This window comes from Petaurus breviceps, unplaced genomic scaffold (assembly GCF_028583685.1).
Source record: "Petaurus breviceps papuanus isolate PSGF00001 unplaced genomic scaffold, PetGlider_PUasm1.0 207, whole genome shotgun sequence".
Lineage (NCBI taxonomy): Eukaryota > Metazoa > Chordata > Mammalia > Diprotodontia > Petauridae > Petaurus > Petaurus breviceps.
In genome coordinates this window covers 10,278,957-10,300,803 of record NW_027185850.1, presented here as the reverse complement: position 1 = coordinate 10,300,803, position 21,847 = coordinate 10,278,957, and the positions used below count along the sequence as shown (strand labels likewise).

At 44.5% G+C, this 21,847-nt stretch overlaps 1 protein-coding gene across 1 annotated transcript in view; it reads left to right on the top strand.

The window, feature by feature from the left end:
* The first annotated feature begins 1,429 nt into the window (after positions 1 to 1,429).
* LOC138164891 (auxilin-like) overlaps positions 1,430 to 21,847 on the top strand; it is a 137,297-nt gene continuing 116,879 nt past the window's right edge. Inside the window, exon 1 of the mRNA XM_069092831.1 lies at positions 1,430 to 1,980. Coding sequence (XP_068948932.1) covers positions 1,725 to 1,980 — 256 coding nt within the window. The 5' untranslated portion in view covers positions 1,430 to 1,724. The remainder of the gene's footprint in view (positions 1,981 to 21,847) is intronic.

The window sequence follows — 21,847 nt, the reverse complement described above, 5'->3', positions numbered from 1 at the left end:
TCTTTCTTTTAACTAGTTTCTTTTTTTTTTTTTTTAATAAGAAGATGATCCCTGACCTTTAAAATAGTCATGGACTAAAGCCAGCAATTCTGGAGGCTAACTTTGAAGTGACTCCTTTTAAAAGCTTTCAGAAAGTCTCTTCCTAGGCCTTAGTTTTCCTCATCTGCATTCTGTGATGACCTGAGGATAACTGGATCTCTGGTGATGTACTGCTCAGGTCAAAGGACTGGCTGAACCTAGTGATAGCTCCTGCCTGCTTCCCAGACAGTCCTCAAAAGTTGCATGGAGTCAGATCAGAATAAACTCACTCGTTCTTCCTCTTGTCTCCCATTTGCTTCTAATTAGAATCACATAATTTGAAAGTTAGAAGGAGCTTAAGTTTGTGGGTTGGGGATAGGGTAAGAAGAGGAAGGGGACTCTCCTACCAGAAAGTAGGCAGTGGGGAAGTGGAGGGAAGGAAGGGAGCTGTGCATCCATTTACTTTACTGTCAAATTAGTCTGATCACCAAGTAGCAGAGGCCTGTTGTTATGTTATAATATATCCTTGGGATAGAAATCTCCTGTGCTGTGATGGGACACTCTGCTGCTAAGGAGACGACAAATTCTCTTTGATGTCAGAGGAACCTGGTTCAGATCCCCCTCAGTATTAGTGCCTAGTGACCATGGGTAATTGGCAAGCTCCCTGGACCTCAGTTCCCTCATCTGTAAATTGGGAAGACTTCACTAGGTGACTTCGGAAAACCCTTCTAGCTCTTGCTCTATGAACCTCTGATTTTTTTTAAAATACATATTCTACGATTTTTCTTCCAATGTATAAACTAGTCTATTAATAATTTCCAGCAAAAGGCATCACCGTAGTAGGGTCACCATCCAGCTTGATCTTCCCCTCTTGAAAAACTATGCAATTGTAGGCAGATTTCTTTAAATTGGTGGTGTCCAGATTTGATAAGAAAGTGTCGGGGGCCTCCACCCTCCAGTTTGTGTGGTTTAAGGCAAGAGCCAAGTTCGAAGGCACACCGCACGTACCTGCTTATAGTACCCGCACGCCTTTCTCTATTCCTTCCATCCCGCCCCCTTGGCCTTCCTCCTCTCCTCCCACTCACATCCCCCCTCCCAGAGCCGTCCTTCCCCGTGGCCTCCTTCGTGAGCGGTGCAGGTCCTGAAGAGGCTGCAGGAGCCTAGCCGCTGACACCTACGGGATTGCTTCCGGGCACTCCGGAGCTGGGGGCAGCTGGCCCGGGTCCAATAGCCTCTGAGGGCCGGGCTGCTCAGCTGGAGCCCGGGCTCCGTAGGCGGGCGGTGGTTCCAGCAGCAGCGGCAGCGGCCACAGCAGCCAACACGAGCTCTCGTTCCCTCCCTTCTGTCCTCCCTCCCTCTTTCCCTGGCCCGCCCACCAGGCGTCCCGTGCGCTCCAGCTCGGGCTGTTCCATTGCCCGGGGATCCGCGCTCAGCCCAGGGCGGAGGCTTGGCGTAGCCCTAGTGCAAACCGTCTCCTTGGGCGTGGGGAGGAGCCGCACGCCCCTGAACACGCCCGAGGGTGCTGGGGGCCTCATCCTCCTCTCATTCCTCCTTCTTTGCTCCCCCAACCTCTTCCCCCTCCCCCAGGAAGGTCATGCACCTGTGATTTTCTTCCCTCCCTCAAATTCCCCCTCCTTTTCCTTCATCTTCCCCCTACCTCTCCTTTCTTCGACTATTTATTTATCCGCTCCCCACTCGCCTTGCCCATGAGCCTTCTCGGAAGCTACCGGAAAAAGACCAACAATGATGGGTACGAATCTTTGCAGCTGGTGGACAGCAGCGGTGACTCGGGAGCTGGCAGCGGCGGGAGCAGCGGCGGCGGCGGCGGCGGCGGCGGCAGCGGCAGCAGCGGCGGCGGCGTCAGGCTTGGAGTGACCCCGGTTGCGGCGGTAGCAGCAGCGGCAGCAGCTAAAAGTCCCGCGCGGCGCCCACTGACAGGCGTCAGCACCATGGACAGCTCAGGTGCTGGGCCCGCGGGGTAGTGGGGCGGGGAGAGGAGTTGAGTTGGGGGGAGGGTGGAACGTGCGGCCCGGCGGGGCATCGCCTTACCGACCCACCTGGGAGGCCCAGCCCGGCGCTTGTCTCTGCCCCAGCTCTGGCCCGCTCAGTCACTGGGATGCGACCCGGGGAGATCTAATGCCAGGTCACCCCCGTCTCCAATTTCCCCGGTTCAGGGAGCGAGGAAACGTTAGATGTGGCCAGGGGCCCTGCAGCCTGGAAATTGCGCCTCTTAATCTCGGGGCTGGTGAATACACCAGCTGGGAGGGGGAAGGGGAGGGCGGGCCGGCAGAAGGGCGGGGAGCAGCCGCTGCCTTAACTCTGTCTGGCCAGTAGATGAGAAGAGGGGAAAGAGTGAGTACCTTGCTTGTTTTGTAGTCTTTCAGCTGTTATCAAAGCTCACATTTTTCTTTGCAATCACGTAGAGTAATGTGCCATATTAACTCTCCTGCCCGCTCTGTAATAATCTTTATTGAACACCTCAGAGATGGATGCATCATTATAAAGAGCTTTTTAGTGTTTGCAAAACATTTACTTCACCATTCTTATGTTTGGCCTTGTAATACCTTGCATACTTTTTTTTTTTTTAGACATTTAAATGCAGGCGAGATAGAAAGGCCTGGGGATTTCATATACAGCTTTGCAATTAAGCATCTTGAAAACCGCTGGTAGGAAGCTGTATCTTTCTAACTAAAGCCGTGTCTTTAGCTAAACGTAAGTTTAATCTACCGGTGATGAATGGTGAGGCTCTTTGGCCAGGGGGTAGTTGTTTAACTTTGCAAGCCACGGAGGTTGGAAGTTTGTTTTTACAAGGGTGATTCATTTTAGGAGGCCTTTGAGATCATGTTAGTATTGGGAACTTTAATACAGGAAGCCCCAGCAGTCCTTTGGATAGATTATTGCTTGGGTCGTTTGGAAGTAGAGCTGAATTAAATTTGGGCATATTGCATGTGGAAGTAATTATTTGTTTTAACCAGTTGATAATCTCCCTGGAAATCATTATCTCAGTCCATTACCCCACCCCCAGTCCTGTTTTGTTGTTGTTGTTTTTTTTTTTAATATGCTTTGTTGCAACTGAATTTTACCTGTGAAGCTTTCCTTGAATAGAGGTAAGATAACCAGCTTCCTTCCTGAAGCACCACTTTTAAAAGGCAAAAATCACCATTGAGGTGCTGGCTAGCTGGGGGTTAGTTATTGATGGTGTAAGAATATAGTTCATATTGCTATGGATTAATAGTAGCTGAAAGTCCCTCACTTTATTTTTGGTGATGATCATGAGAATGGAGCAGTTCTGTTAGAGAAATAAAAGAAACTTGAAACCTGGCCCCTTTCAGATGAACCCAGGGCAGAGGTTCTTAACCTTCTTTGTGTTGGGGCCCCATTTGGTAGTCTGGTGAAGTCTATGGACACCTTTTCAGTGCAAAGTTTTTAAATGCATAAAACAACAAAAAAAATAGGGATTACAAAGGAAAGCAATTATGTTGAAATACAGCTACCCAAATACTTTTTTTTTTTTTTTACAGTTAATGGATTCTAGGTTAAGAAGCTCTAACAGAGGGATTGGTAGGTAGCTCCTTGTTTTTTCAATCTGTAGCTACCTAAATATTTGAGGGTGTTTGTTATCAATAAATCACACATCCTCCATGAGTTCAGAGAAGGGAAGAATGCATTGCTTTGACACATTCATGTCCTACCGCAAACCACTTAAATTAAGGGTGCTGCAATTCTCATTGTACTTCTGACATTGCTTGGTTCTTGGTTTTGGAGAGAGGACACGCTGCAGTATCATGCAGGTCATCATTCAATCAACAGTTTATTAAAAAAAAAAAAACTACTTGGTGCCAGATATTGTGTTGGGAAGCTGGGGATCCAAAGGCAAATGTGATGGAGTTTCTGCCTTTGTCCTGTGAAAAGTTCCAGCTCAGGCTCCTCACTACTCCCTGACCTTGATTTGAAACCAAATTACTTCACTAGGCCTCAGTTTCTTCATTTGTGAAATGAGAGCATTGATCTGTTCAAAACTTTGTCTAGCTCCAAATTGATGATCCTGTGAATAAGAAGGCTTACAAAATGGTGTTACCTTGCCTAGATCCATAAAATGTCTCTGGCAGTGACTGCCCTGCCCACCTCAGTGGATTATCAGGAGGGGAGGGCTTTTCAAACTGTAAGGCACCATGGGAAATTGAGCTCTAAAATGCTAACACAGATTGTAACATGTCAGGGGCTATTATTTTTTCTGATCTTGCTCCCGTACTTTGTTTTCATTAATTTATAGAATAGATGTTCTCTAAATGGCGCTATGTTAAAGGGAAAGTGTCTTAAATAGAGCACTGGCCTTAGAATCTGGTCCATCTGTTTTTGACTCTTGCTTTAGAAACTTGGTGGCTATGTGACCTTGGGCTAAGTGCTTAACCTCTCTGACCCCTAGTAACCTCATATGTAAAATGAGTCTAATAATAGCACCTACCTCTGGGAGTTGTGGAGGATAAGATGGCAAGCATCATGCCTTTCTACAGGTATAGGGCCATTTTCCTAAGGTTATCTGAGTTTCTGAGGTTATCTCCCATCAACCCTGAATTATCTTTCCATTAGAATATAAGATCCCTGAGGCCAGGGACAGGTTTTGCTTCTTCTTAGTGCCTTGCTCAATAAGGCCTTTGATTCCCAGATAAAGGTGGATTCTAAAAACAGTGTTTTGCCAGGAAGGCATCTGATGTTTTAACCAACCCTCCAGTCCCATTTGTGTGTGTGTCTGTGACCTGAGATGTGAATCAGACCCTGACTCTTGTTAGGTAGGGTGTGCCTGGGAGCCAAATGAACAAAATGAGCTTTTAGTTCCTGAAAATTCTGTCCTTGGGTTCAGATCCTCAGTTCCTAAAATTCCTACTTAAGGGATTGCTTTGGGGAGAAAAGCAGGTCAGAAACTTTGAATTTTTGCAAAAAGGTATTTTGTAACAACACTTTTTTGTGATAATTGGAGGGTGCCAAATCAGTGTAGTGAGAAGCAGATGGAAGAATGAAATGTAAAAATTATCCTTGAAAAATACTGCCCCAAGGTAGGCTTTAGCATAGTCGACTTTGCCTTAAAAACACCCCGCCCCCCAACCCAGGTGTGACCTTTGGGTGAGTTTGAAGCTATAAGGGACTTGAGAGCACATTTAGTCCAACACTCATACTGATTTGGGAAACTGAGGCCCAGAGATATGGTGAGCATCCACAGTCACAGGAATAATAAATAGAGGGGTTCAAATTTGAACTTGGAGCTTTTAGCTTGGCGGAAAGTGCTCCGAACTGAAGTCAAATCACTTGAGTTGAAGCCTCTCCGAAGGCACTTTCCAGCTGTTTGGCTATGGGATGGTCACTGACTTCTCTGGGCCTCCCTTAACTCAGTCTGAGGGAGTTGGTTGGGCCATTGAGAAGCTGTGACGTGCTCTGTCACAGAGCTCATGTTGGGGGCTTTCCTTCTATCCAATACTTGAGGCAATGACCTTTTGAATGTAACAATAATAGTAGTACAATAACAACAATGGTAATAAGTAGAAGACATTTATTTACTGAAGTAAGGTTTGCAAAGAAGTTTTCAGACACTGGCTCTTTTGATCCTCACAGTAACCCTGTGAATCACGGATTGGTAGGTGGCGTTGCTCCCATCTTATAGATGAGGAAGCTGAGGCTCAGGTGGGTAAGGATGGATCCCACAGCTCTTTGTTAGGTCTCAAAGGCAGGACTTGTAACCAGGTCTGACCTGACTCTTGCCCAGTGCACTTTCTACTTGCGGTAGAGAGTTGCTGTGATATTCACATGACAGAAGGGTCTTTGAAAATTTGAAAACATGATATAAATCTCAGTGGCTCTTGTGTTACTCTCCTGACCTAGGTTTGAATCACAGGATTTTAGAGCAAGGGATCATTTAGTCACAGAAAACAGGATTTGAGACTTGAGTTGGCTCAGCAGCCATCAAGTCTGACCCAGACATGAAAGCAACCCCCATCACACCGTATTAGCCTAGTGGTCAGCAAACCCTGCACTTTACAAACGAAGAAACTGAGGCCAACTGCTAATTTTCCTTCTAGTTCTAATATCTTCTGACTGCTAAGTGATGTCACATAGCAACCTAACAATGTAACCAGCTCTAAAAAAATGGCCCCCCTGCTCCCAGTGGGGTACTGTTTCTACAGCTCCTTCCTGACACCTTCGTTGAGTTCCTGTTCTAAAAGTTTAGAAGGTTCCAACATTTTAAGGAGAAATAAAGGTCAGTTGTTCATTTCTTTTATTATAATATAGCTAGCTTTTATATAGCACTTTAAGGATTAAAAGCACTTATATATGTAAATTATAAGTGTAAATATAAGTCTATTTAAATTGAATATCTAATATAATAGAAATTATTTACATATTTAAATATGTTAAATTAGGCAGCTAGTGATAAAGTGGATAGACTGCCTTGGAGTCAGGAAGACCTGAGTTCAAATCAGGCCTCAGATACTTACTAGCTGTGTGACCCTGGGCAAGTCACTTAACCTCTGTCTCAGTTTCCTAATCTGTAAAATGGAGATAATCAAAGCACCTACTTATCATGGTTGTTATGAGGATGGAATGGGATATTTGTAAGACTCTTTGCAAAGCTCAAAGCATTATATAAAAGCTAACTATATTTATATGTAGGTAAATATTAATATTTGTGGGTACTTATACGCACATATACTTATACATATACTTATATGCACATATACACATTACAACTAAGCACCCGCAAATATTAATATTTACATATAACACACAATATATGTATTTTATATGTGTGTATACATACATGTACATGTTTATATATACACACATAATATATACATTATTATAACAAATGTTATATATACACATGTAATACATATATACGTATGTTTATAATATGGAATCTCATTCGATCCTCATAGTGCCCTTGTGAAGTGGACAAGACAGTTATTCCCATTTTGCAGAGGATGAAACTAAGGCTGGGAATGTTTCCCTGACTTGCCCCAGGGTTGTGTAGCTAGTGAACGCAGACATTTTTAAGCAAACACTACGGCATTTTGATCCAGATGCCTTGGGAGCAGATTCTGGGAATAAAATGGGCTGAACTGAAGAGTTTAGACCTGGAGTAGTCCTTGGGTCTCTGGTGCTGCTGGATAAAAGCTGATATTTCAACAGCCCTTCTATTCATTAGCTCCTCTGAGTTTCCCAGAAGTCCTCACTTTAGAGATTCCGTAGGTGTTTTTATGCCCATTTTCCAAGAGCGGAAAGTGAGAGTCCCAGGTGCAGTGGCTTGAAATCACATAATGGCATTTTCTCAGTGTGGGGTCCTCACAAAGTTCTCTCCCAGCTCTCAGCATTTTCCCTGCATTGCTTGGCTTCCTCCAAGTCTCCGCTCAAGGCTCACCTTCTGCCAGATGCCTTTCCCAGCCCTCTGAAGTCTTCTAGCCTTGGCTCTGATGCCACCTCCAATTCTTATTGTCTGGATTGTATTGTCTCCTACTTGGTGTTGGTGTGTGCTCTGCTCCCTTACACCGGGAGCGCCCTGAAAGCAGAGGATGTTTTTTTCTTTCCTTTGTATTCCTAGTGCTTGGCACGGTGTCTGATACACAGCAGGTGCTTAATAAATGCACTAATAAATGACTAATTGACTCATAAAGTGAAAAGTATACTGGCTCAGGAGTTTATAAGGCCTGGGTTCAGGTCCTGGCTTAGTCCCTATAGGACCATAGGTGAGTTATTTAGCTTCTTTGGGCCCCAGTTTCCTCATCTGTAAAATGGAGGGGGTAGACTTCATGGCCTCGAAGGCCTCCTCCAGATCTGAGTCTATGTTCTATGATCTCTCTGGCCCTCATTTGCCTCTTGAAAAATAAAAAGATTAGAAGTTAGGGCTTCTTAATGTGTGGTCCCTGAACTTGTCTTTTAAATCTTTTTTGGTAGCTGTATTTCAATATGCTTGGTTTCCTATATAATCTTATGTATTTTATTTTATACCTTTAAAACAAACACCATGATTCTGAGAAGGGGCCCATGGGCTTCGCCTACTTGCCAAAGGAGTCTGGAACAGACAAAAGTTCAGAGCTCCAGGACTAAGTGACCTCTGAGGTCCTCTTCTGCTCCAAATCTAGGGTCCTGGGGCCCCATAAAACCCACTCCATTCATTCTCTCATTTGAGACCTATGACAGTCCTGTAAGCATTTCCTATAGATATTTTTATTCCTGTTTTAAATATGAGAATAATGGGGAAGTAAAGTGCCTTATTGTGCTCACGCAGCCAGGACTGTAGGTCTCTAATATGTCTGATACATACTAGAACAAATGAGAAGGGAAAGACACTGTTTAAGAATTAGGGAGATCCTCACCAGAAACTTCATGGGTGTTTCTGCTGCTTGTTTGGGGTGGGAGTGGGAAGCCTTCTATTGGAAGGGAGAATGAGACCAAAGGTGCAAGATATTTATTTCAGCATCAACACTCCTTTTAGTTCCTGTACAAATGTACCAAAGTTCCATCCTAATTGATGTGCTCATTTCCAGCATCTATGATTCCATTGCTATGTGAACCTTCTGTATCAGTGTAGATTCGAATCCTTCACCTGAGTACAGGGATATATGATAGTCTGGGGCCAAACAAAAGTCATCATTTGGTGGCCCATTTCTTTGGTGATAAGTGTGTTGGGACTTAGTTAGATTGGTCTGTGGGCATCTTTGTTCTCAAGGCTGTGCCTGAGCCCTCCCAACTTGATAGATCCTTCTTAGAGAATGTACTTCAAAGACTTTGACAGTGGTAACCCACGGTCATCTGCACAGTAGCAGATGAAGTTGATTAACAGTTTGGGGAAAAATAATGAAAATGTAGAATTATCCAGGATCAGGTCAAAGGCAAGAAATCATATAAAGTATTGAATAAGGCACTGAGGTACCATGTACAATGAGAAAGATCTGGAGGCAGGGGACTTGGGTTCAAGCCCTCGCTCTGCCATGTACTACCTAGGTGACTTTGGACAAGTCACTTCATTTTCTGGGCCTCAGTTTCCTCCTCTGTAAAGTGAGGGGTTTGGGCTAAGAAGGCCTCCAAGGTCCCTTCCAAGGCATATCCTGCAATTCCATAATGTTGAATGTCTATTGCAGCTTTAAATTAAAGCTCTTAAGAGGCTTCCATTCTTAAAGTCATCTTCTTGCTGAAGCTTAGCAAGTTTATGATATAAAGCCTTGTTCCTTAAAAATTGTTGGGTGATATATCTCTCCTGAAATGAGAGGCTTGAAGCAAGAGAGCTTGGAGATGTCCTAGCCCTCCCTTCTGCGTCTGGGGTCCAGAGAAGGGGAGCAGTGACTGGTCTGCTGGGGTCACTACAGGAATCAGATGCAGGATTGGAGTTTAAATGCCAGACCCGCCTGACTCCAGGGCTGTTACTCTCTTGGCTGCCCTGCCATGGAAGTTGCATGTAGAACCATGGAAATTCACATAGAGCTGGGGTTTGGCAGAAATGAGGTTAGGCCTAAAATAACTCCTGCTGTAGGCAGCATGGGGCTTTGGGGTGGTGACTGTTAAAATCAGAGGATGTGGCCTGTGGCGTCAGGAATCTGTCTTCAGGCATTTCTTTTGTGTGACAGACAGTGAAAGGGTGGTGGATTTTTAGAGGACTCTTCCCATTGGACTGCTATTATTATGTTGTGAGTATAGATATTTAGATATTAATAACAACAGAAATTTCTATGTGGTAGCACAGTGTGGAGACAGTTGGCATTTATGTCCAAAAGATCTGAGTTCCAGACTGGCCTCTCACACATAGCGGCTGTGTGAGCATCAGCAAATCACTTAACCTTCCAGTGCGTTACAACCAAGCTCTTTGACACTAAGCTGCACAGATGGAGACAGTTTTCTTACTGGAATTTCCCTGCATAATGAAATCTCCTAGCTAGTCACCTACCCGCCCCCCCCCATGCCTCAATGTGTCATTTATGCATTTTAAAGTTAATAAAATAGTTTGGACTTTACCTTCTTTTGCCTAAAAATGACTTTGGGAGGTAAGGTCTATGGCATCTGAAGCTGAAAGAGTGCTTTGTCTGTGGTCCCATACCTAGGAAATGTTGAACCACGATATGAATCCAGACCACTCTGATCTTGTGCTCAGCCCTAACCATTATGGGACATTGCCTTTATGATAAGCTGGCTAGGAAAATGTAGGGCCTGAGTGGGGTGGGTTTGGGTGTGGGTCAGTAGAAAAGGTAGAAATTATGAAACCAGACTTGCAATCAGCATCCATTTCTGGGGACCTATTATATTTCTACATGCAATGTTTTCTGTTATAGACCCTGGGAAGGAGAGAGAAATAGCTAAGACATGGCTTCCCTTTGAGGGGTTTACAGTCTAGTAGGAGCGATAAGAGAGGTGCACAAATACAAAACAAATTCGAAAATGACAAGACCATGAGAAAGGGTCTAGATCAAGAATCCTAGACTTTTCATGGGGGAGACCAGAGAAATCTTCAGTCACCTAGGTCAACTTTCTCATTCTAGAGATAAAGAGCTATGAGTTCAAATAAGGGAGAATGAATTTGTTGGGGGAGTCAAGTAGGGCTTCATAGGACAAAGGGAGAGGCTGTAAGTGCCTCTGGGATTTCCACAGCAGAGATGGATTTGGGTGGGTAGAAGGAGGGGAGGGCAAGTAGGAGCAGGGAACCTGTGAGTTCAGGTGGGGGACTTAGTGGGACTTAGGGAACATAACAGTGTAGCCCTGGAGATGGGAGGAGAAGGAAAGAGTGTGTGAAAGGAAGTAAGCCCAGGTGTCTTCAGCTGGTGGTTGAGGGAAAGGAGTGAGGGAATGAGACTGTGGGCTGCCCAGGAAAGAGCTCCAAATGTACCCAGAGTGAACATGCCCAGAGTGTCTGCATTCCTATTGAATCCAGTCCTGGCCACTTACTGACTTTTGACCATGAAAACCTGGTTCTCCTCTCAGAGCCTTGGTTTCCTCTCCATAGAACAGGGATAAAAATACTTTCACGATCCACATCCAAAGGAGGTTGTGACGGCAGTCTTTTGTAAGCTGTAGGCAATCTGAGTGTGAGTTACTTATTTTTGTCCCTGAGCAGTGATGTATGAGCTGTGGTGCTGTTCTCATGTTGTCCCTCACGGTCAGATCACCTGTGGAATGTTACATTTAGTTCTGGATGCTCCAATTTAGAAGCTAGAGGCAGTGTAGACTAGTGAATAGAGAGAGCAGACCAGGAATGAGAAGAGGGGGAAGGGAACAATGCCTTATTAAGCAGCTACTCTGAGTCGGTCCGGTGCTAAGCACTTTACAGATATTACCCAGGGAGATCTGGATTCGAGTGAGTCCTGTTTGTCTCTGACACTTGCCCCGGACAAGTTAGGCAACTCTCTGCCAGCATAAGATGCCAGTGTGGAGGTTTGAAGGGAACCCCTTACCGGGACTTACCTACCCAATGAAATCACACATTTAGGTAAAACCAAACAACATAATGAGCTGGAGGAAGTTCCAAAGAGATGATGTAAAGTCCAGGCCCGAGAAGATCGGGCAAAGGAAGGAGGGATGTTTGGTGCAGAGAAGGCTTGGAGGAACCAGGCTAACTGTCTCCTGGACTGCCTCATAGAAGAGGGATCCCATTAACTCTTCAAGTGCCAGAGGAAAGAGCTCAGAACAATGGTACTAAGGCTGTCATGGAGAAGTGGGGCTTCCCAACAGTCAAGGTTTCTGCAGGTGAAATGGCCTGCTTCTGCAGGTAAGGGCCTCTCTGAGAGGGGATGGTGGATTGTGGATTCTGATTCAGGCTTGGACTGGACTAGACCAAAGCCCCAGGGCCTGCCCATCTCTGAGATTCTGTAATAACATGACATGGTTAATCATTCAATTGACTAGAACAGGAGTTCTTAACCTGGCTCTAATCTTAAACTTGGGCCAGCCAGGTGGATAGAGTACTGGGCCCGGAATCAGGAGACCTGCATTCAAATTTGGCCTCAGAAGCTTAATAGCTGTATAACCCTGGACAAGTCACTGTTTGACTCAGTTTCCTCATCTGTAAAATGAGCTGGAGAAGGAAATGGCAAACTACTATCTTTGCCAAGAAAACCCCAAATTGGGTCACAAAGAGTCAGACATGACTGAATTGGCTAAACAACAAAAACTCTAACCTTATTTTAATATTTTTATAACTGTATTTCCTTTGTGGTGCTATGTATTTTATTTTATGCATTTTAAAATATTCCGAGAGGGATCCATAGGCTTCATCAGACAGACACAAAACAAGTTAACCTCTGGATTAGGGTAACCTAGAAAACTACACGCCCCCCTCCAATTTTTGATATTGAGATTGTTGAGCTGGATCAGGTGGTGATTTTCAGAGCACTGTCCTGAATGCAGCTGCTCCCTCCACCCCCGTGGCAGGATGTGGGCCACTTGGGGCTGGCAGGAATGTCAGCAGGTGCCAGCTCCCCATCCTTCTCTGAAGTCTGTGAGTCAGCAGCATTTTAGGGAAGAGCAGCCTGGTGCCCTGGGAGGTGCATTTCCACTTACGTGACTTCAAAGAGGCCTGCTGTGGCCGTCTAGGTGTTAGCCTCGGTGTCAGATTCCAATTTGGGTAATTGCATTTGGCCTACTTAAAATTTCACCTGCTGTTTCCATTAGACGAAATGGGCTGGCCAGGGACTTTGAGTCAGAGGTGTGATGGTAGAGGTAGTTGAAGGTGAGGAGGAGGAGGCTGGTGCTGCAGCTGTGGGTGGGACTGGGGGAAGGCCTTTTCCTCTCCTCTCCTTTCCCTTTGTACTTACTTGGACCTGGGTTGTCACAGGTGTGCTAGCTCATACTTGGGTAGCTCTTTTCCCTGGGCTCCAGCCTCCCTTCCTGGAGTAGGGACATGGGTGGTGGGTGAAATGAATGATCAGCTTTTGGCTTGTTCTGATTGGTTGACAGCAGTGAGGACCCGAGTGGAGAGCTGGCATGGGGAAGGGAGGTGTACTGGATGCTTCCCTTTGGCTTCTGGGGGCTAGTCTATGTGAACAGCGGGAAGATGCAGAGAATCCGATTTCAAGAAAATATGAACAACTTCATAAAACAACCAGGAACTGATGGAAAGTGGCACTCACTGTCGATTAATTCAACAACTCAGCAATCACGAAGTGTTGACTGTGGGTGAGCTTTGAGCTGGGCAATGGGGATGCAGAGGCAGAAATGAAATAGCCTTTGTCCTCAGGGAGTTCCTAGTCTGACAAGTGCAGAAATGAGAAGCAAACAAAACACCAAGGACCTTGTGCTGGTGGTGACCCATTAGCTAAGGACTGGAAGGGGTGGAGGTGAGGGAGGTCAGAGGTGAGGGAGGGACGACCTCCAGACATGGGGATAAGCACTTAGGAGTGAGAGTGAGAGCAGGCCCTTGTCTCTCCTATGGCTTTCTCTAATAATCACACAGTGAAGGAGAAAGAAAGGGAAAGGGCACAGCTGGTGGGCCAGTTTGATGGGAAAGGTGAGTGTGTGGATGGGAATGATAGAAAATTAGCCTGGAAAGGTGTGGATGTTGTAAATTCCTTGTTACTTTAGAGTAGAGCTGAGACTAGGGGTAAAAAAAAAAAAGAAATAGCATCTGGCCATAGGCCCAAGGATGCTAGTGTGTGGGAAGTATGTAACAAGGGACCTTTAAAAATATTAGTTTTCATAGATACATACCTAATAATGCCACAAAATTCCTATCTTCATGACATGTTGCTATTTATTTTATATCGTCACACGTTGTAGAGAAAGTGTAAAAGCTGCTAGGTGTAAGTAACTCAAGTTTTTCAAATGCAGGGTGAAATTTCATGGTTTAGAAAATTCTGTTGATGCCTTTTGTTTTGACATCATCTTCATGTCCAAATCTATGCCTCCAAATGCTCCTAGCCAGCTAGGTCATTCCTTATGACAATGACTGCAAAAGAAAGGGGGGGAAATAGTTGACCAATAAACCAACTGAGTCTGACAGTGTATACTACATTCCACACCCCTAGTCCCCTTTCTCTTGCAAGAGGGGAGAGAATCTCATCTTTCCCATATTCAGCACTGAGTCTACATAGTCTTCCATTTTCATTTTTTCCCATTCTTACCATTTACATTGTTGCAGTGTTTGTGTTATATGGCTTTCCTTATATTGATAATTTCACTTTGCATCCTTTATAGACATCTTTCCTTGCTTCCCACATTATTATTAATTATTGCCATTTTCTTCTATAGCTCATTTTACAGATGGGGAAACTGAGGCAGTTAAGTGACTTGCCCAGGGTCACAGAGATAGTAAATGTCTGAGGCAGGATTTCAACTCACGTCTTCCTGACTCCAGGCCTGGTGCTCTATGTACTATGGCACCACTTAGCTGCCCCTAAATGTAACCCTGGACAAGTCACTTAACATATCAATGCTAGTGTGGATCAGGGATGTCAAACTGACATAGAAACAAGGAGTCAATAACCCATATATAAGGATCTGTCCAAGCCCCATATTGACTTGGTTTTTAAATATAATATTATCTGTTGTTCTGTTGTATTTTTTATCTATTTTGCTAACCTATTTCCCTATTACGTAGTGATCTGTTTCTGGCTGCACTGGAAAGTGAGGCTCTTACTGCTATCTGTTTGATGCCTCTACCCCAGGAAAAGGGCAGCTAGGCGGCACTATAGGCACCTGTAGTCATGCTACACACAGCACCCGCACATAGTAGGTTCTATAAAAATACAAGCTATTATTATTGTTGTTAGTAAATTTCTTAGGCAGAATTTGAACCCAGTTCTTTCTGACTTTAAACCCAGACATCAGTCTACTGTGTTATAGGCTCAATCAAAAAAGGAAATGACAAAGGATTCATCTCACTGAACCAGAGCTAGCAGAGACCCCAGAGGCCATCTAGTCTAACCCTGTCCTGTTGCAGATAAGGAAACAGAAGTCCATGGAGGTTAGGTGACTCATCTAAGGTCAGAAAGATCAGAAGTTAGATTTGAACCCCGGTCCTTCATTTGACTCCAGAACCAGTGAGAGTGATTATTCCAAAGTACCAGGCTGAGATCTTGCCCTGTGAGTCACAAACTTTAAAAAGCCTGCCTGCCAAGAGTATGAATGAGAGCTTTTGGTAGACCATGGAATCCTGTAAACAGGAAGATCTGTGACCCTCAGCAAGTCAGTTAGCCTTGCTGGGCCTCAGTTTCCTTATCTGTAAAACTAGGGGGTATCACTTGATAGCCATTAAGGTCCTTTTTGACTCTAAATCAATGATCCTATCATTTTTTTTATGGGGATTTGGAAGAATCTCCCACTCAGATGTGGTGGGCTGTGAAGTTTGGATTCAGTCAAAGGATTGCACTAGAGGACCTAGAGGGTCCCACATGGCCTTGAGACCACCTCCCCTTGGCCACTAGGGCTTGACAGCCACTAGGAAAATGGGTTCAAGTGCCTTCCAAAGTGTCGGGTGTTTCATTTCTATTTTCCTGTGGAGATGCACCAATTGAAACTGCTGCCCTCCAGCTAGGCCTTTGTCTCCCGTGTGTCCTCAGAGAGATATCTCCATTATGCGCCTCCCTGGCACCCAGAGGGGGGCAGCTGTAACACAATGGCTTGTTTTGTGCATAAGCCTCTTTCCAGAAAGGAGGCTCTATAGTGGGCGTCACTATTTACAAAGCCCTGGCTAAGGCAGTTTGAAACTCGGCATTTAGTGACGCAGGGATTTAAAGAGAGGGTCTTCTCCCCCCTCAGGTTCTGGAGACACTTTCTAGGCTTGTTTTGAAGATCAAAAGAGATCTTTACTCCTCTCGGCTGCCTTCCCCTCCCCTTCTTCCTCTTAAGTGCCTACTATGTATTAGGGACATAAAGGCAAAAGTGAAACCATTTCTGCCTTGAAGGAGCCAGCTTTGGAACAGGGGATAATATATACACACGAATAGGTATGTGCCCGAAAAAGACACAGGAGGTATAGGAAGGTACTAACAGCTGGCGAATTCTGCACAGAGGGGAAAGCATTCCAGGGATGTAGCACAGTCAGTGATAACACGGAGATCTGAGTGGAGTCTGGTACAACGAGATCAGAAAAGTAGGGAGGGACCAGGTTCGGAAGAACCTTAAATGCCTAACTTAGGACTTTGCCTTTGGACCTATAAGTACTAGGGAGCCACAGGAGTTTATTGAGGGAGTGACAAGGATCTGTGCTTCGGCAGCTGCATGGAGGATGGATTAGAATGAGGTGAGACTGATACCTGACAAAGATTTCCCCCTACAATGCACCTGACATCTTTCCTGGAAGGATTCCATTGAAAAAGAACCTACCACGTAGTAAGACAGCCCACTCCAGATGCATCAGGGAGTCCCTCCCCACCCCCCCCCACCCCGAACCAAATTAAGCGGGAAACCTGTCCATGAGCAGCTTCTCTGCATATTGTGTCTCTGGTTATACTGTGAACTCCTTGAATTATCTTTTGTCTTTCTTTGTATTCCCAGAACTTGGCAAAATGCCTGGCACATAGTAGGCACTAAATAAATACGTCATGCCCGAGCAAATGCCCAGGTCTCCTTTTCCTCCTGTGTAAGTGAGTGGATTTGAACAGGTGACCTCTGATGTCCCTTCTGGCTCTGGGGAGCTCCTCATCACCAGAAGTGTGCTCAGGCTCAGGAAAGGGGGTTGTGGCTTCTTGTGCCCTCTCTGTTCTGCAGCCTTTTGTTTCCAGGACCCTTCTTAAGCTCTGGAAGCAATTTGTGGCTTACACAATTGCACTTTTAGCCTTCATGTACGATTTTCATTGTGGAGACATTCTGCTGAGAGAGAGGGAACTCGTGCCAAATCAGGAGGTTAGATTTTGTTGGTTAAATTGAAGTGATAGACTGGAAAATTACAAAGCCAATGCCAAAGATAATCCATAGTGACACTTTGTGAGGTGAAGAGGAAATAAGAATCACATTTACAGAAGACTTTTTATAGACCAAGATGGCGCTGAGGTGCAGTGAGTGCTTCAAATGAGGGCCATAAGAAAGAGCGCAGCTCTCTTCCTTGCTGGCGGACATTTGTGGGTCTGTGATCAGTCCTGGACAGCCCATCTTCACAAGGGCATCGACCAATGGCAGTCTCTCTGGGGAATGTTGATCAGCTAATTCACAGACATTTATTAAGCACCTCTTCTAGGTGCTAGGCATACAGAGATAAAAGAGAAACAGTCGCTGCCCTCTCAGAGCTTACCTTCTATGGAGGAAAAAAATCATTTATACAGGTATGGCAATATCAGTGCTATGCAAAGTAAAAATGGAAGAAGGCAGTGTGGTAAAGTGGATAGTGCCGCCCTCAACAAAGAAGCACCTGGATTCAAGACCCTTTTCTGCCTTATACTGATTGTTTGACCCTTGGCAAGTCTCTGTCAACACCCCACCTAAGTCTCTAAGGACAATAAAATATAGGATAACTACTTATCTGCATTGTAGAGGGACTTTGCTTACTGAGAGTTCCCTATATCAATGGAGTTGTAGGACTGGTCCTCCCAAAAGCAATTTCTTCTTTGAGTGGTAGCTAAGGGGCTCCCATAAGGCCTTATGTGGCAAGTGGCATTTAGGATCAGGCCATACAAAGACTGGGTGAAGAAACCGTGTGTGTTTATCTAGGAGAAGTGAAGACTTAGAGGAAACAAGTTAAGTGTCTTCTAGGGGTTAAATGGGCATCCTGAAGAAGAGGGATTAGGTTGTTATGCTTGGCCCCAGGGGCGGGAAAAAGGCATTTTGGGTGAAAATTACCTAGAGTCAGGTTACACCTTGATATAAAGAAACATGTCCGAGTGGAGATGCCCCGGAGTTGGAAGGTCTGCCTTGAGTTGTAGTGATAACCATTTATATGGCACTTTTAGGGTGGCAAAGCACTTTATAAATATCTCATTTGATCCTTACAAAACCCTGGGAAGTGGGTGATACTAATATCACCATTTTGTTTTTTATTTTTAAAAATGTTTTTCTTATTTTTTGAAATTCAAATTTATTGTGAATTCTTTGTTCTCTCCCTCCTCCCTCTCCCCTATGCATTGAGAAGGAAAGAAAATCAGAACCCATTGTAAGCATGTATAATCATGAAAAGAAGGTTCCTGAATTAACCTTATTGGCAAAAAAAGAAAGGAAGAAAAGAAGAGAAGAAAAGAAAACCTGCTTTAATCTGCTCTCTGAGTCTATCGCTTCTTATGTGGAGGTGGAGAGCATGTTTCATCATGAGTACTTTGGAATCATAATTGGTCATGGTGTTGATCTGAGGTCTTGAGTTTTTCAAAATCAATTATCTTTACAGTTTTTTATCCCCATTTTACAGACAAGGAAACTGAGATGTGATCTCTATACCACTTACCTACTAGTGAAGTTGTACTATATTCCTCCCCATACATCCTCAGAGGTCTACAAGAGAGACTAGCTGCTCACCTCTTGGTGATGTACAGGAGTACAGGTAGAGTCAGGGTTTTGTGACTTCTCTTTTCCTGTCCAACATCAAGATCCCATGAGGATTCCATTTCATGCTCACAACAACCCCATGAGTCAGCTATGTTCATCTGGATTTCATAGCTTATGAAAACAAGTTCTAGTTAAGTGGCATGACCAGGATCGAGCCGATTCTAAGAACCAGAAGGGACCTCAGGGACTGTCTTCTACAGCCATACCTGAACAAGAACTTTTCCTACAATATACACAATGAGTTGTCAGTCTTGCAGTCTTGCCTTGATGACCTCCAGGTGGGAGGACACCACCCCTTCCCAAGAAGCCCCTTCCACTTAAGGACAGCACCAACTAAGGGGGGGCTTTCTCAAATTGGGACCAAATCTACTTGATTACAGTGTCACCCATTACTCCTCCTTGTTCTGTCCTCAGGGATCAAGCAGAAAATCCTAAACCTTTGGCCATATTGTTGTTGCTTAGTTTCTTGAAGTCAGTCATTATCTTCCCCTGGCCATCACCCTCTCCCCCCTCCACAAGCCTTCTTTTCTCTTGGCTAAACAGTTCTTATTTGTATCACTGATAGACTTGTAGGGGCAGCTAGGTGGTTTAGTGGATAGAGCTCCTGGACTTGATTTCAGGAAGACATGAGTTCAAATTTTGCTGTGATCTTGTTTGCTGTGTGACTGGGCAAGTCACTCAATCTCTGTTTCAATTTCATCATCTGTAAAGTGGGGATAATAGTAGCATTGACTTCCAGGGTTGTTGTAAGAATAGATAAGATAATATTTTAAAAGGGCTTCACAGACCTTAAAGTGCAAAATGTTAGGTGGCCTTTTCCTCCTCCTCTTCCTCTTTCTTCATCTTCCCCTCCCCCTCCTTCCTGGTGTCCCAAAAGCCTTAATGCCATTTAAGCATTAAAATATTTTAATAACCTTAAAACTGTCCTAAGACTTTTGAGACAGCCTGTAGAGATGATCCTGAGGTCTTTCCCCATCCTGTTTGCCCCATTTTGTATGCTCTCTGAAGTCTTTGCTAAAATGGGATTCCTCAAACTGAGTATAATGTAAGACTGATTAATAACACAGCCTCCTGCCTTCCGGCTCCAGATTGAGACCTCTTTCTTTGATCTTACCAGACCTTCCAGGGTAACTTAGGGGGAAGGTTTGATTTTTCACAGTTCAATTAAACTGGTTGTTTCAGTGTTCTTGAATATTTCTTAATGATGATAACTACACTAAGTCTTAAAAGGACTGTCCACCCTGTCAGAAGAATGTTCTCAATTTTTCAGAGACAAACTATAGGAGAATACCATAGTAACAAAACAATTAACAATCACAGTTGATTAAGAGATTAACCAGGAGCAGTAACCAGGTGTAGTATGGGTCCAGGAAAGATGGAAGCCTCTTCAGTCTTTCTCATAGTGCCTGGTATGTAGTTAAGTATTTATTAAATGCTTTTTCTGTTCTCTGAGGTTGATACAACCTAAATTAAAAGATAATAACAATTAAAAATAACAAATAGCAATAATAACAGATGAATTATATGTCTTCAGGTTTGCAAAATGCTTTGCATGTATTATTTAATTATATGATTAGTAAGAGGTGGTAGAGGTTTTTATTTGATTAAACAAATATTGATTATATACTGAATATGTGGCTTGAGAGAATCCTGGGTTCAAGTCTGCCTCTGGGTGATCTTGGGCAAGTCCCTTAACTTTGAAGTGCCCCAGTCAACTCTCTAAGCCTACTAATTACCCAGGGGATGCTGATTGGCATGGGGAGAAGGGATTTCTTCACTGGGAGTCACCTATATCAATGAAATCTTGGGTCTAGTCCCATCCTATAGTATAGTAAGTAGCCAGTTACTACATTTGGGAACATTTAGATCAGACACATGCCCTGTTGTTGAGGGACTTCAACTTAGGAAGATTCTGGTCAATCTCATCATCATGCTCTATAAAGTTCAGGCCAATTACATACCCCAACAAATGATCCCTTTTATGTGTCAGACGTTGCAGGGCTTGGGAGTTAAAAGCTGCCTTATGTCACCTCCCCATATCAATGGGGAGTAGAGGTGAGATGCGCATCAAGTTCCTACATGGGGATAAGGTCTGGAAGGATTCATAGGCTGCCCTAGGAGCTGGCATGGATTCTTCCTCCAATGGAGAATCTCATCAACGAGAGGAAAAGATAGGATCCAAGCTTAGAAAGGGGGGGATTTAAGGGGGGCTGCAGGCTGACCTCTCTCATTTTAATGCTGAGGAAGCCAAGGGCCAAAGAGGGAGAGTCACTTGCCCTAAGCCACATGGTAAGAGCCAGCATTTGAACTGTACAAAATTCCGACCTGGGAAGAACCTTAGCATCCATCTTCTGGCCAATCCTGCCCCAAAAGGAACCCCAATGTAACATACCTAGCAAGTGGCCATTTAGCCTGTACTTGGACGATCTCTCCTGTAGCAGCTGACTCTGCTTTTCTACAGTGTTAATTGTTAGGAAAATCATCCTGGTTTAAGCCTAATGCATGTCTTCACAATTGCTTCTGGCTCTGCCCTCTGTGGCCAGTGCAACAAACCTCATCCTTCTCCCTGTGATAGGTCTAGACACATGAAAACACCTCTTGTCAGCCCTTACCCCTCAGCCCCCAGTTGGGCCTTCTCTAGCCCAAATTCTACCCAATCCTCCAACTAACCCACAGGATCTTCACCCTGGGTCCTCAGTCTCCAAATAAAATATTCCTTCTGAGAGTGACCTCACAGGAAAATAAGAAGATGGCTTGGAGTCCTTTAAAAAATTAAGAAGCTGACCTATGATTTCATCAGAATAGTGAGAGATGGTCTCTACCAGTTCAGACTAGGGTCTATTTTGTGATGACTCATGATTTCTTGGGGTACAGACAAGTGAATTGATTGGCCCAAGGTCACAGAGTCAGTTATGTTTCAGGGGCCAAAATTGAACTCTGCTCTTCTCAATGCTGAGGCCAGCTTTCTAACCACCCTTCTCCCCTTGACTCTCTGAGGCCTCATAGAGGATTTCTATTTAGGATCTGTGGGCCAGGGGTAAGAGACCACAGAAGCATCCAGCAGCCTGCTTTATCTGTGTGTGTGTATGTGTGTGTGTGTGTGTGTGTGTGTGTGTGTGTGTGTAGTGGGGGGTACAGATTGTGGGAAGTCATTTCGGGCCCCACTTTGACTGTTCAGGCAAAATGCTAAGTTTTTTATTAATACCAATGAATCCCACTGATTTCACAATACTGGCTTTCTGTGTCCCTCAGAATAATCAAGGACATTTCTAATTATAACCTGTGGAGGAAATAGAAGAATTCCAAAGCCACCTTCTTGTGAGTCCTTCTGCTGTCCGAGGTGCCTGGCCCGTGATTGGTGCTTTGAAAACGACATATTAAATAATGA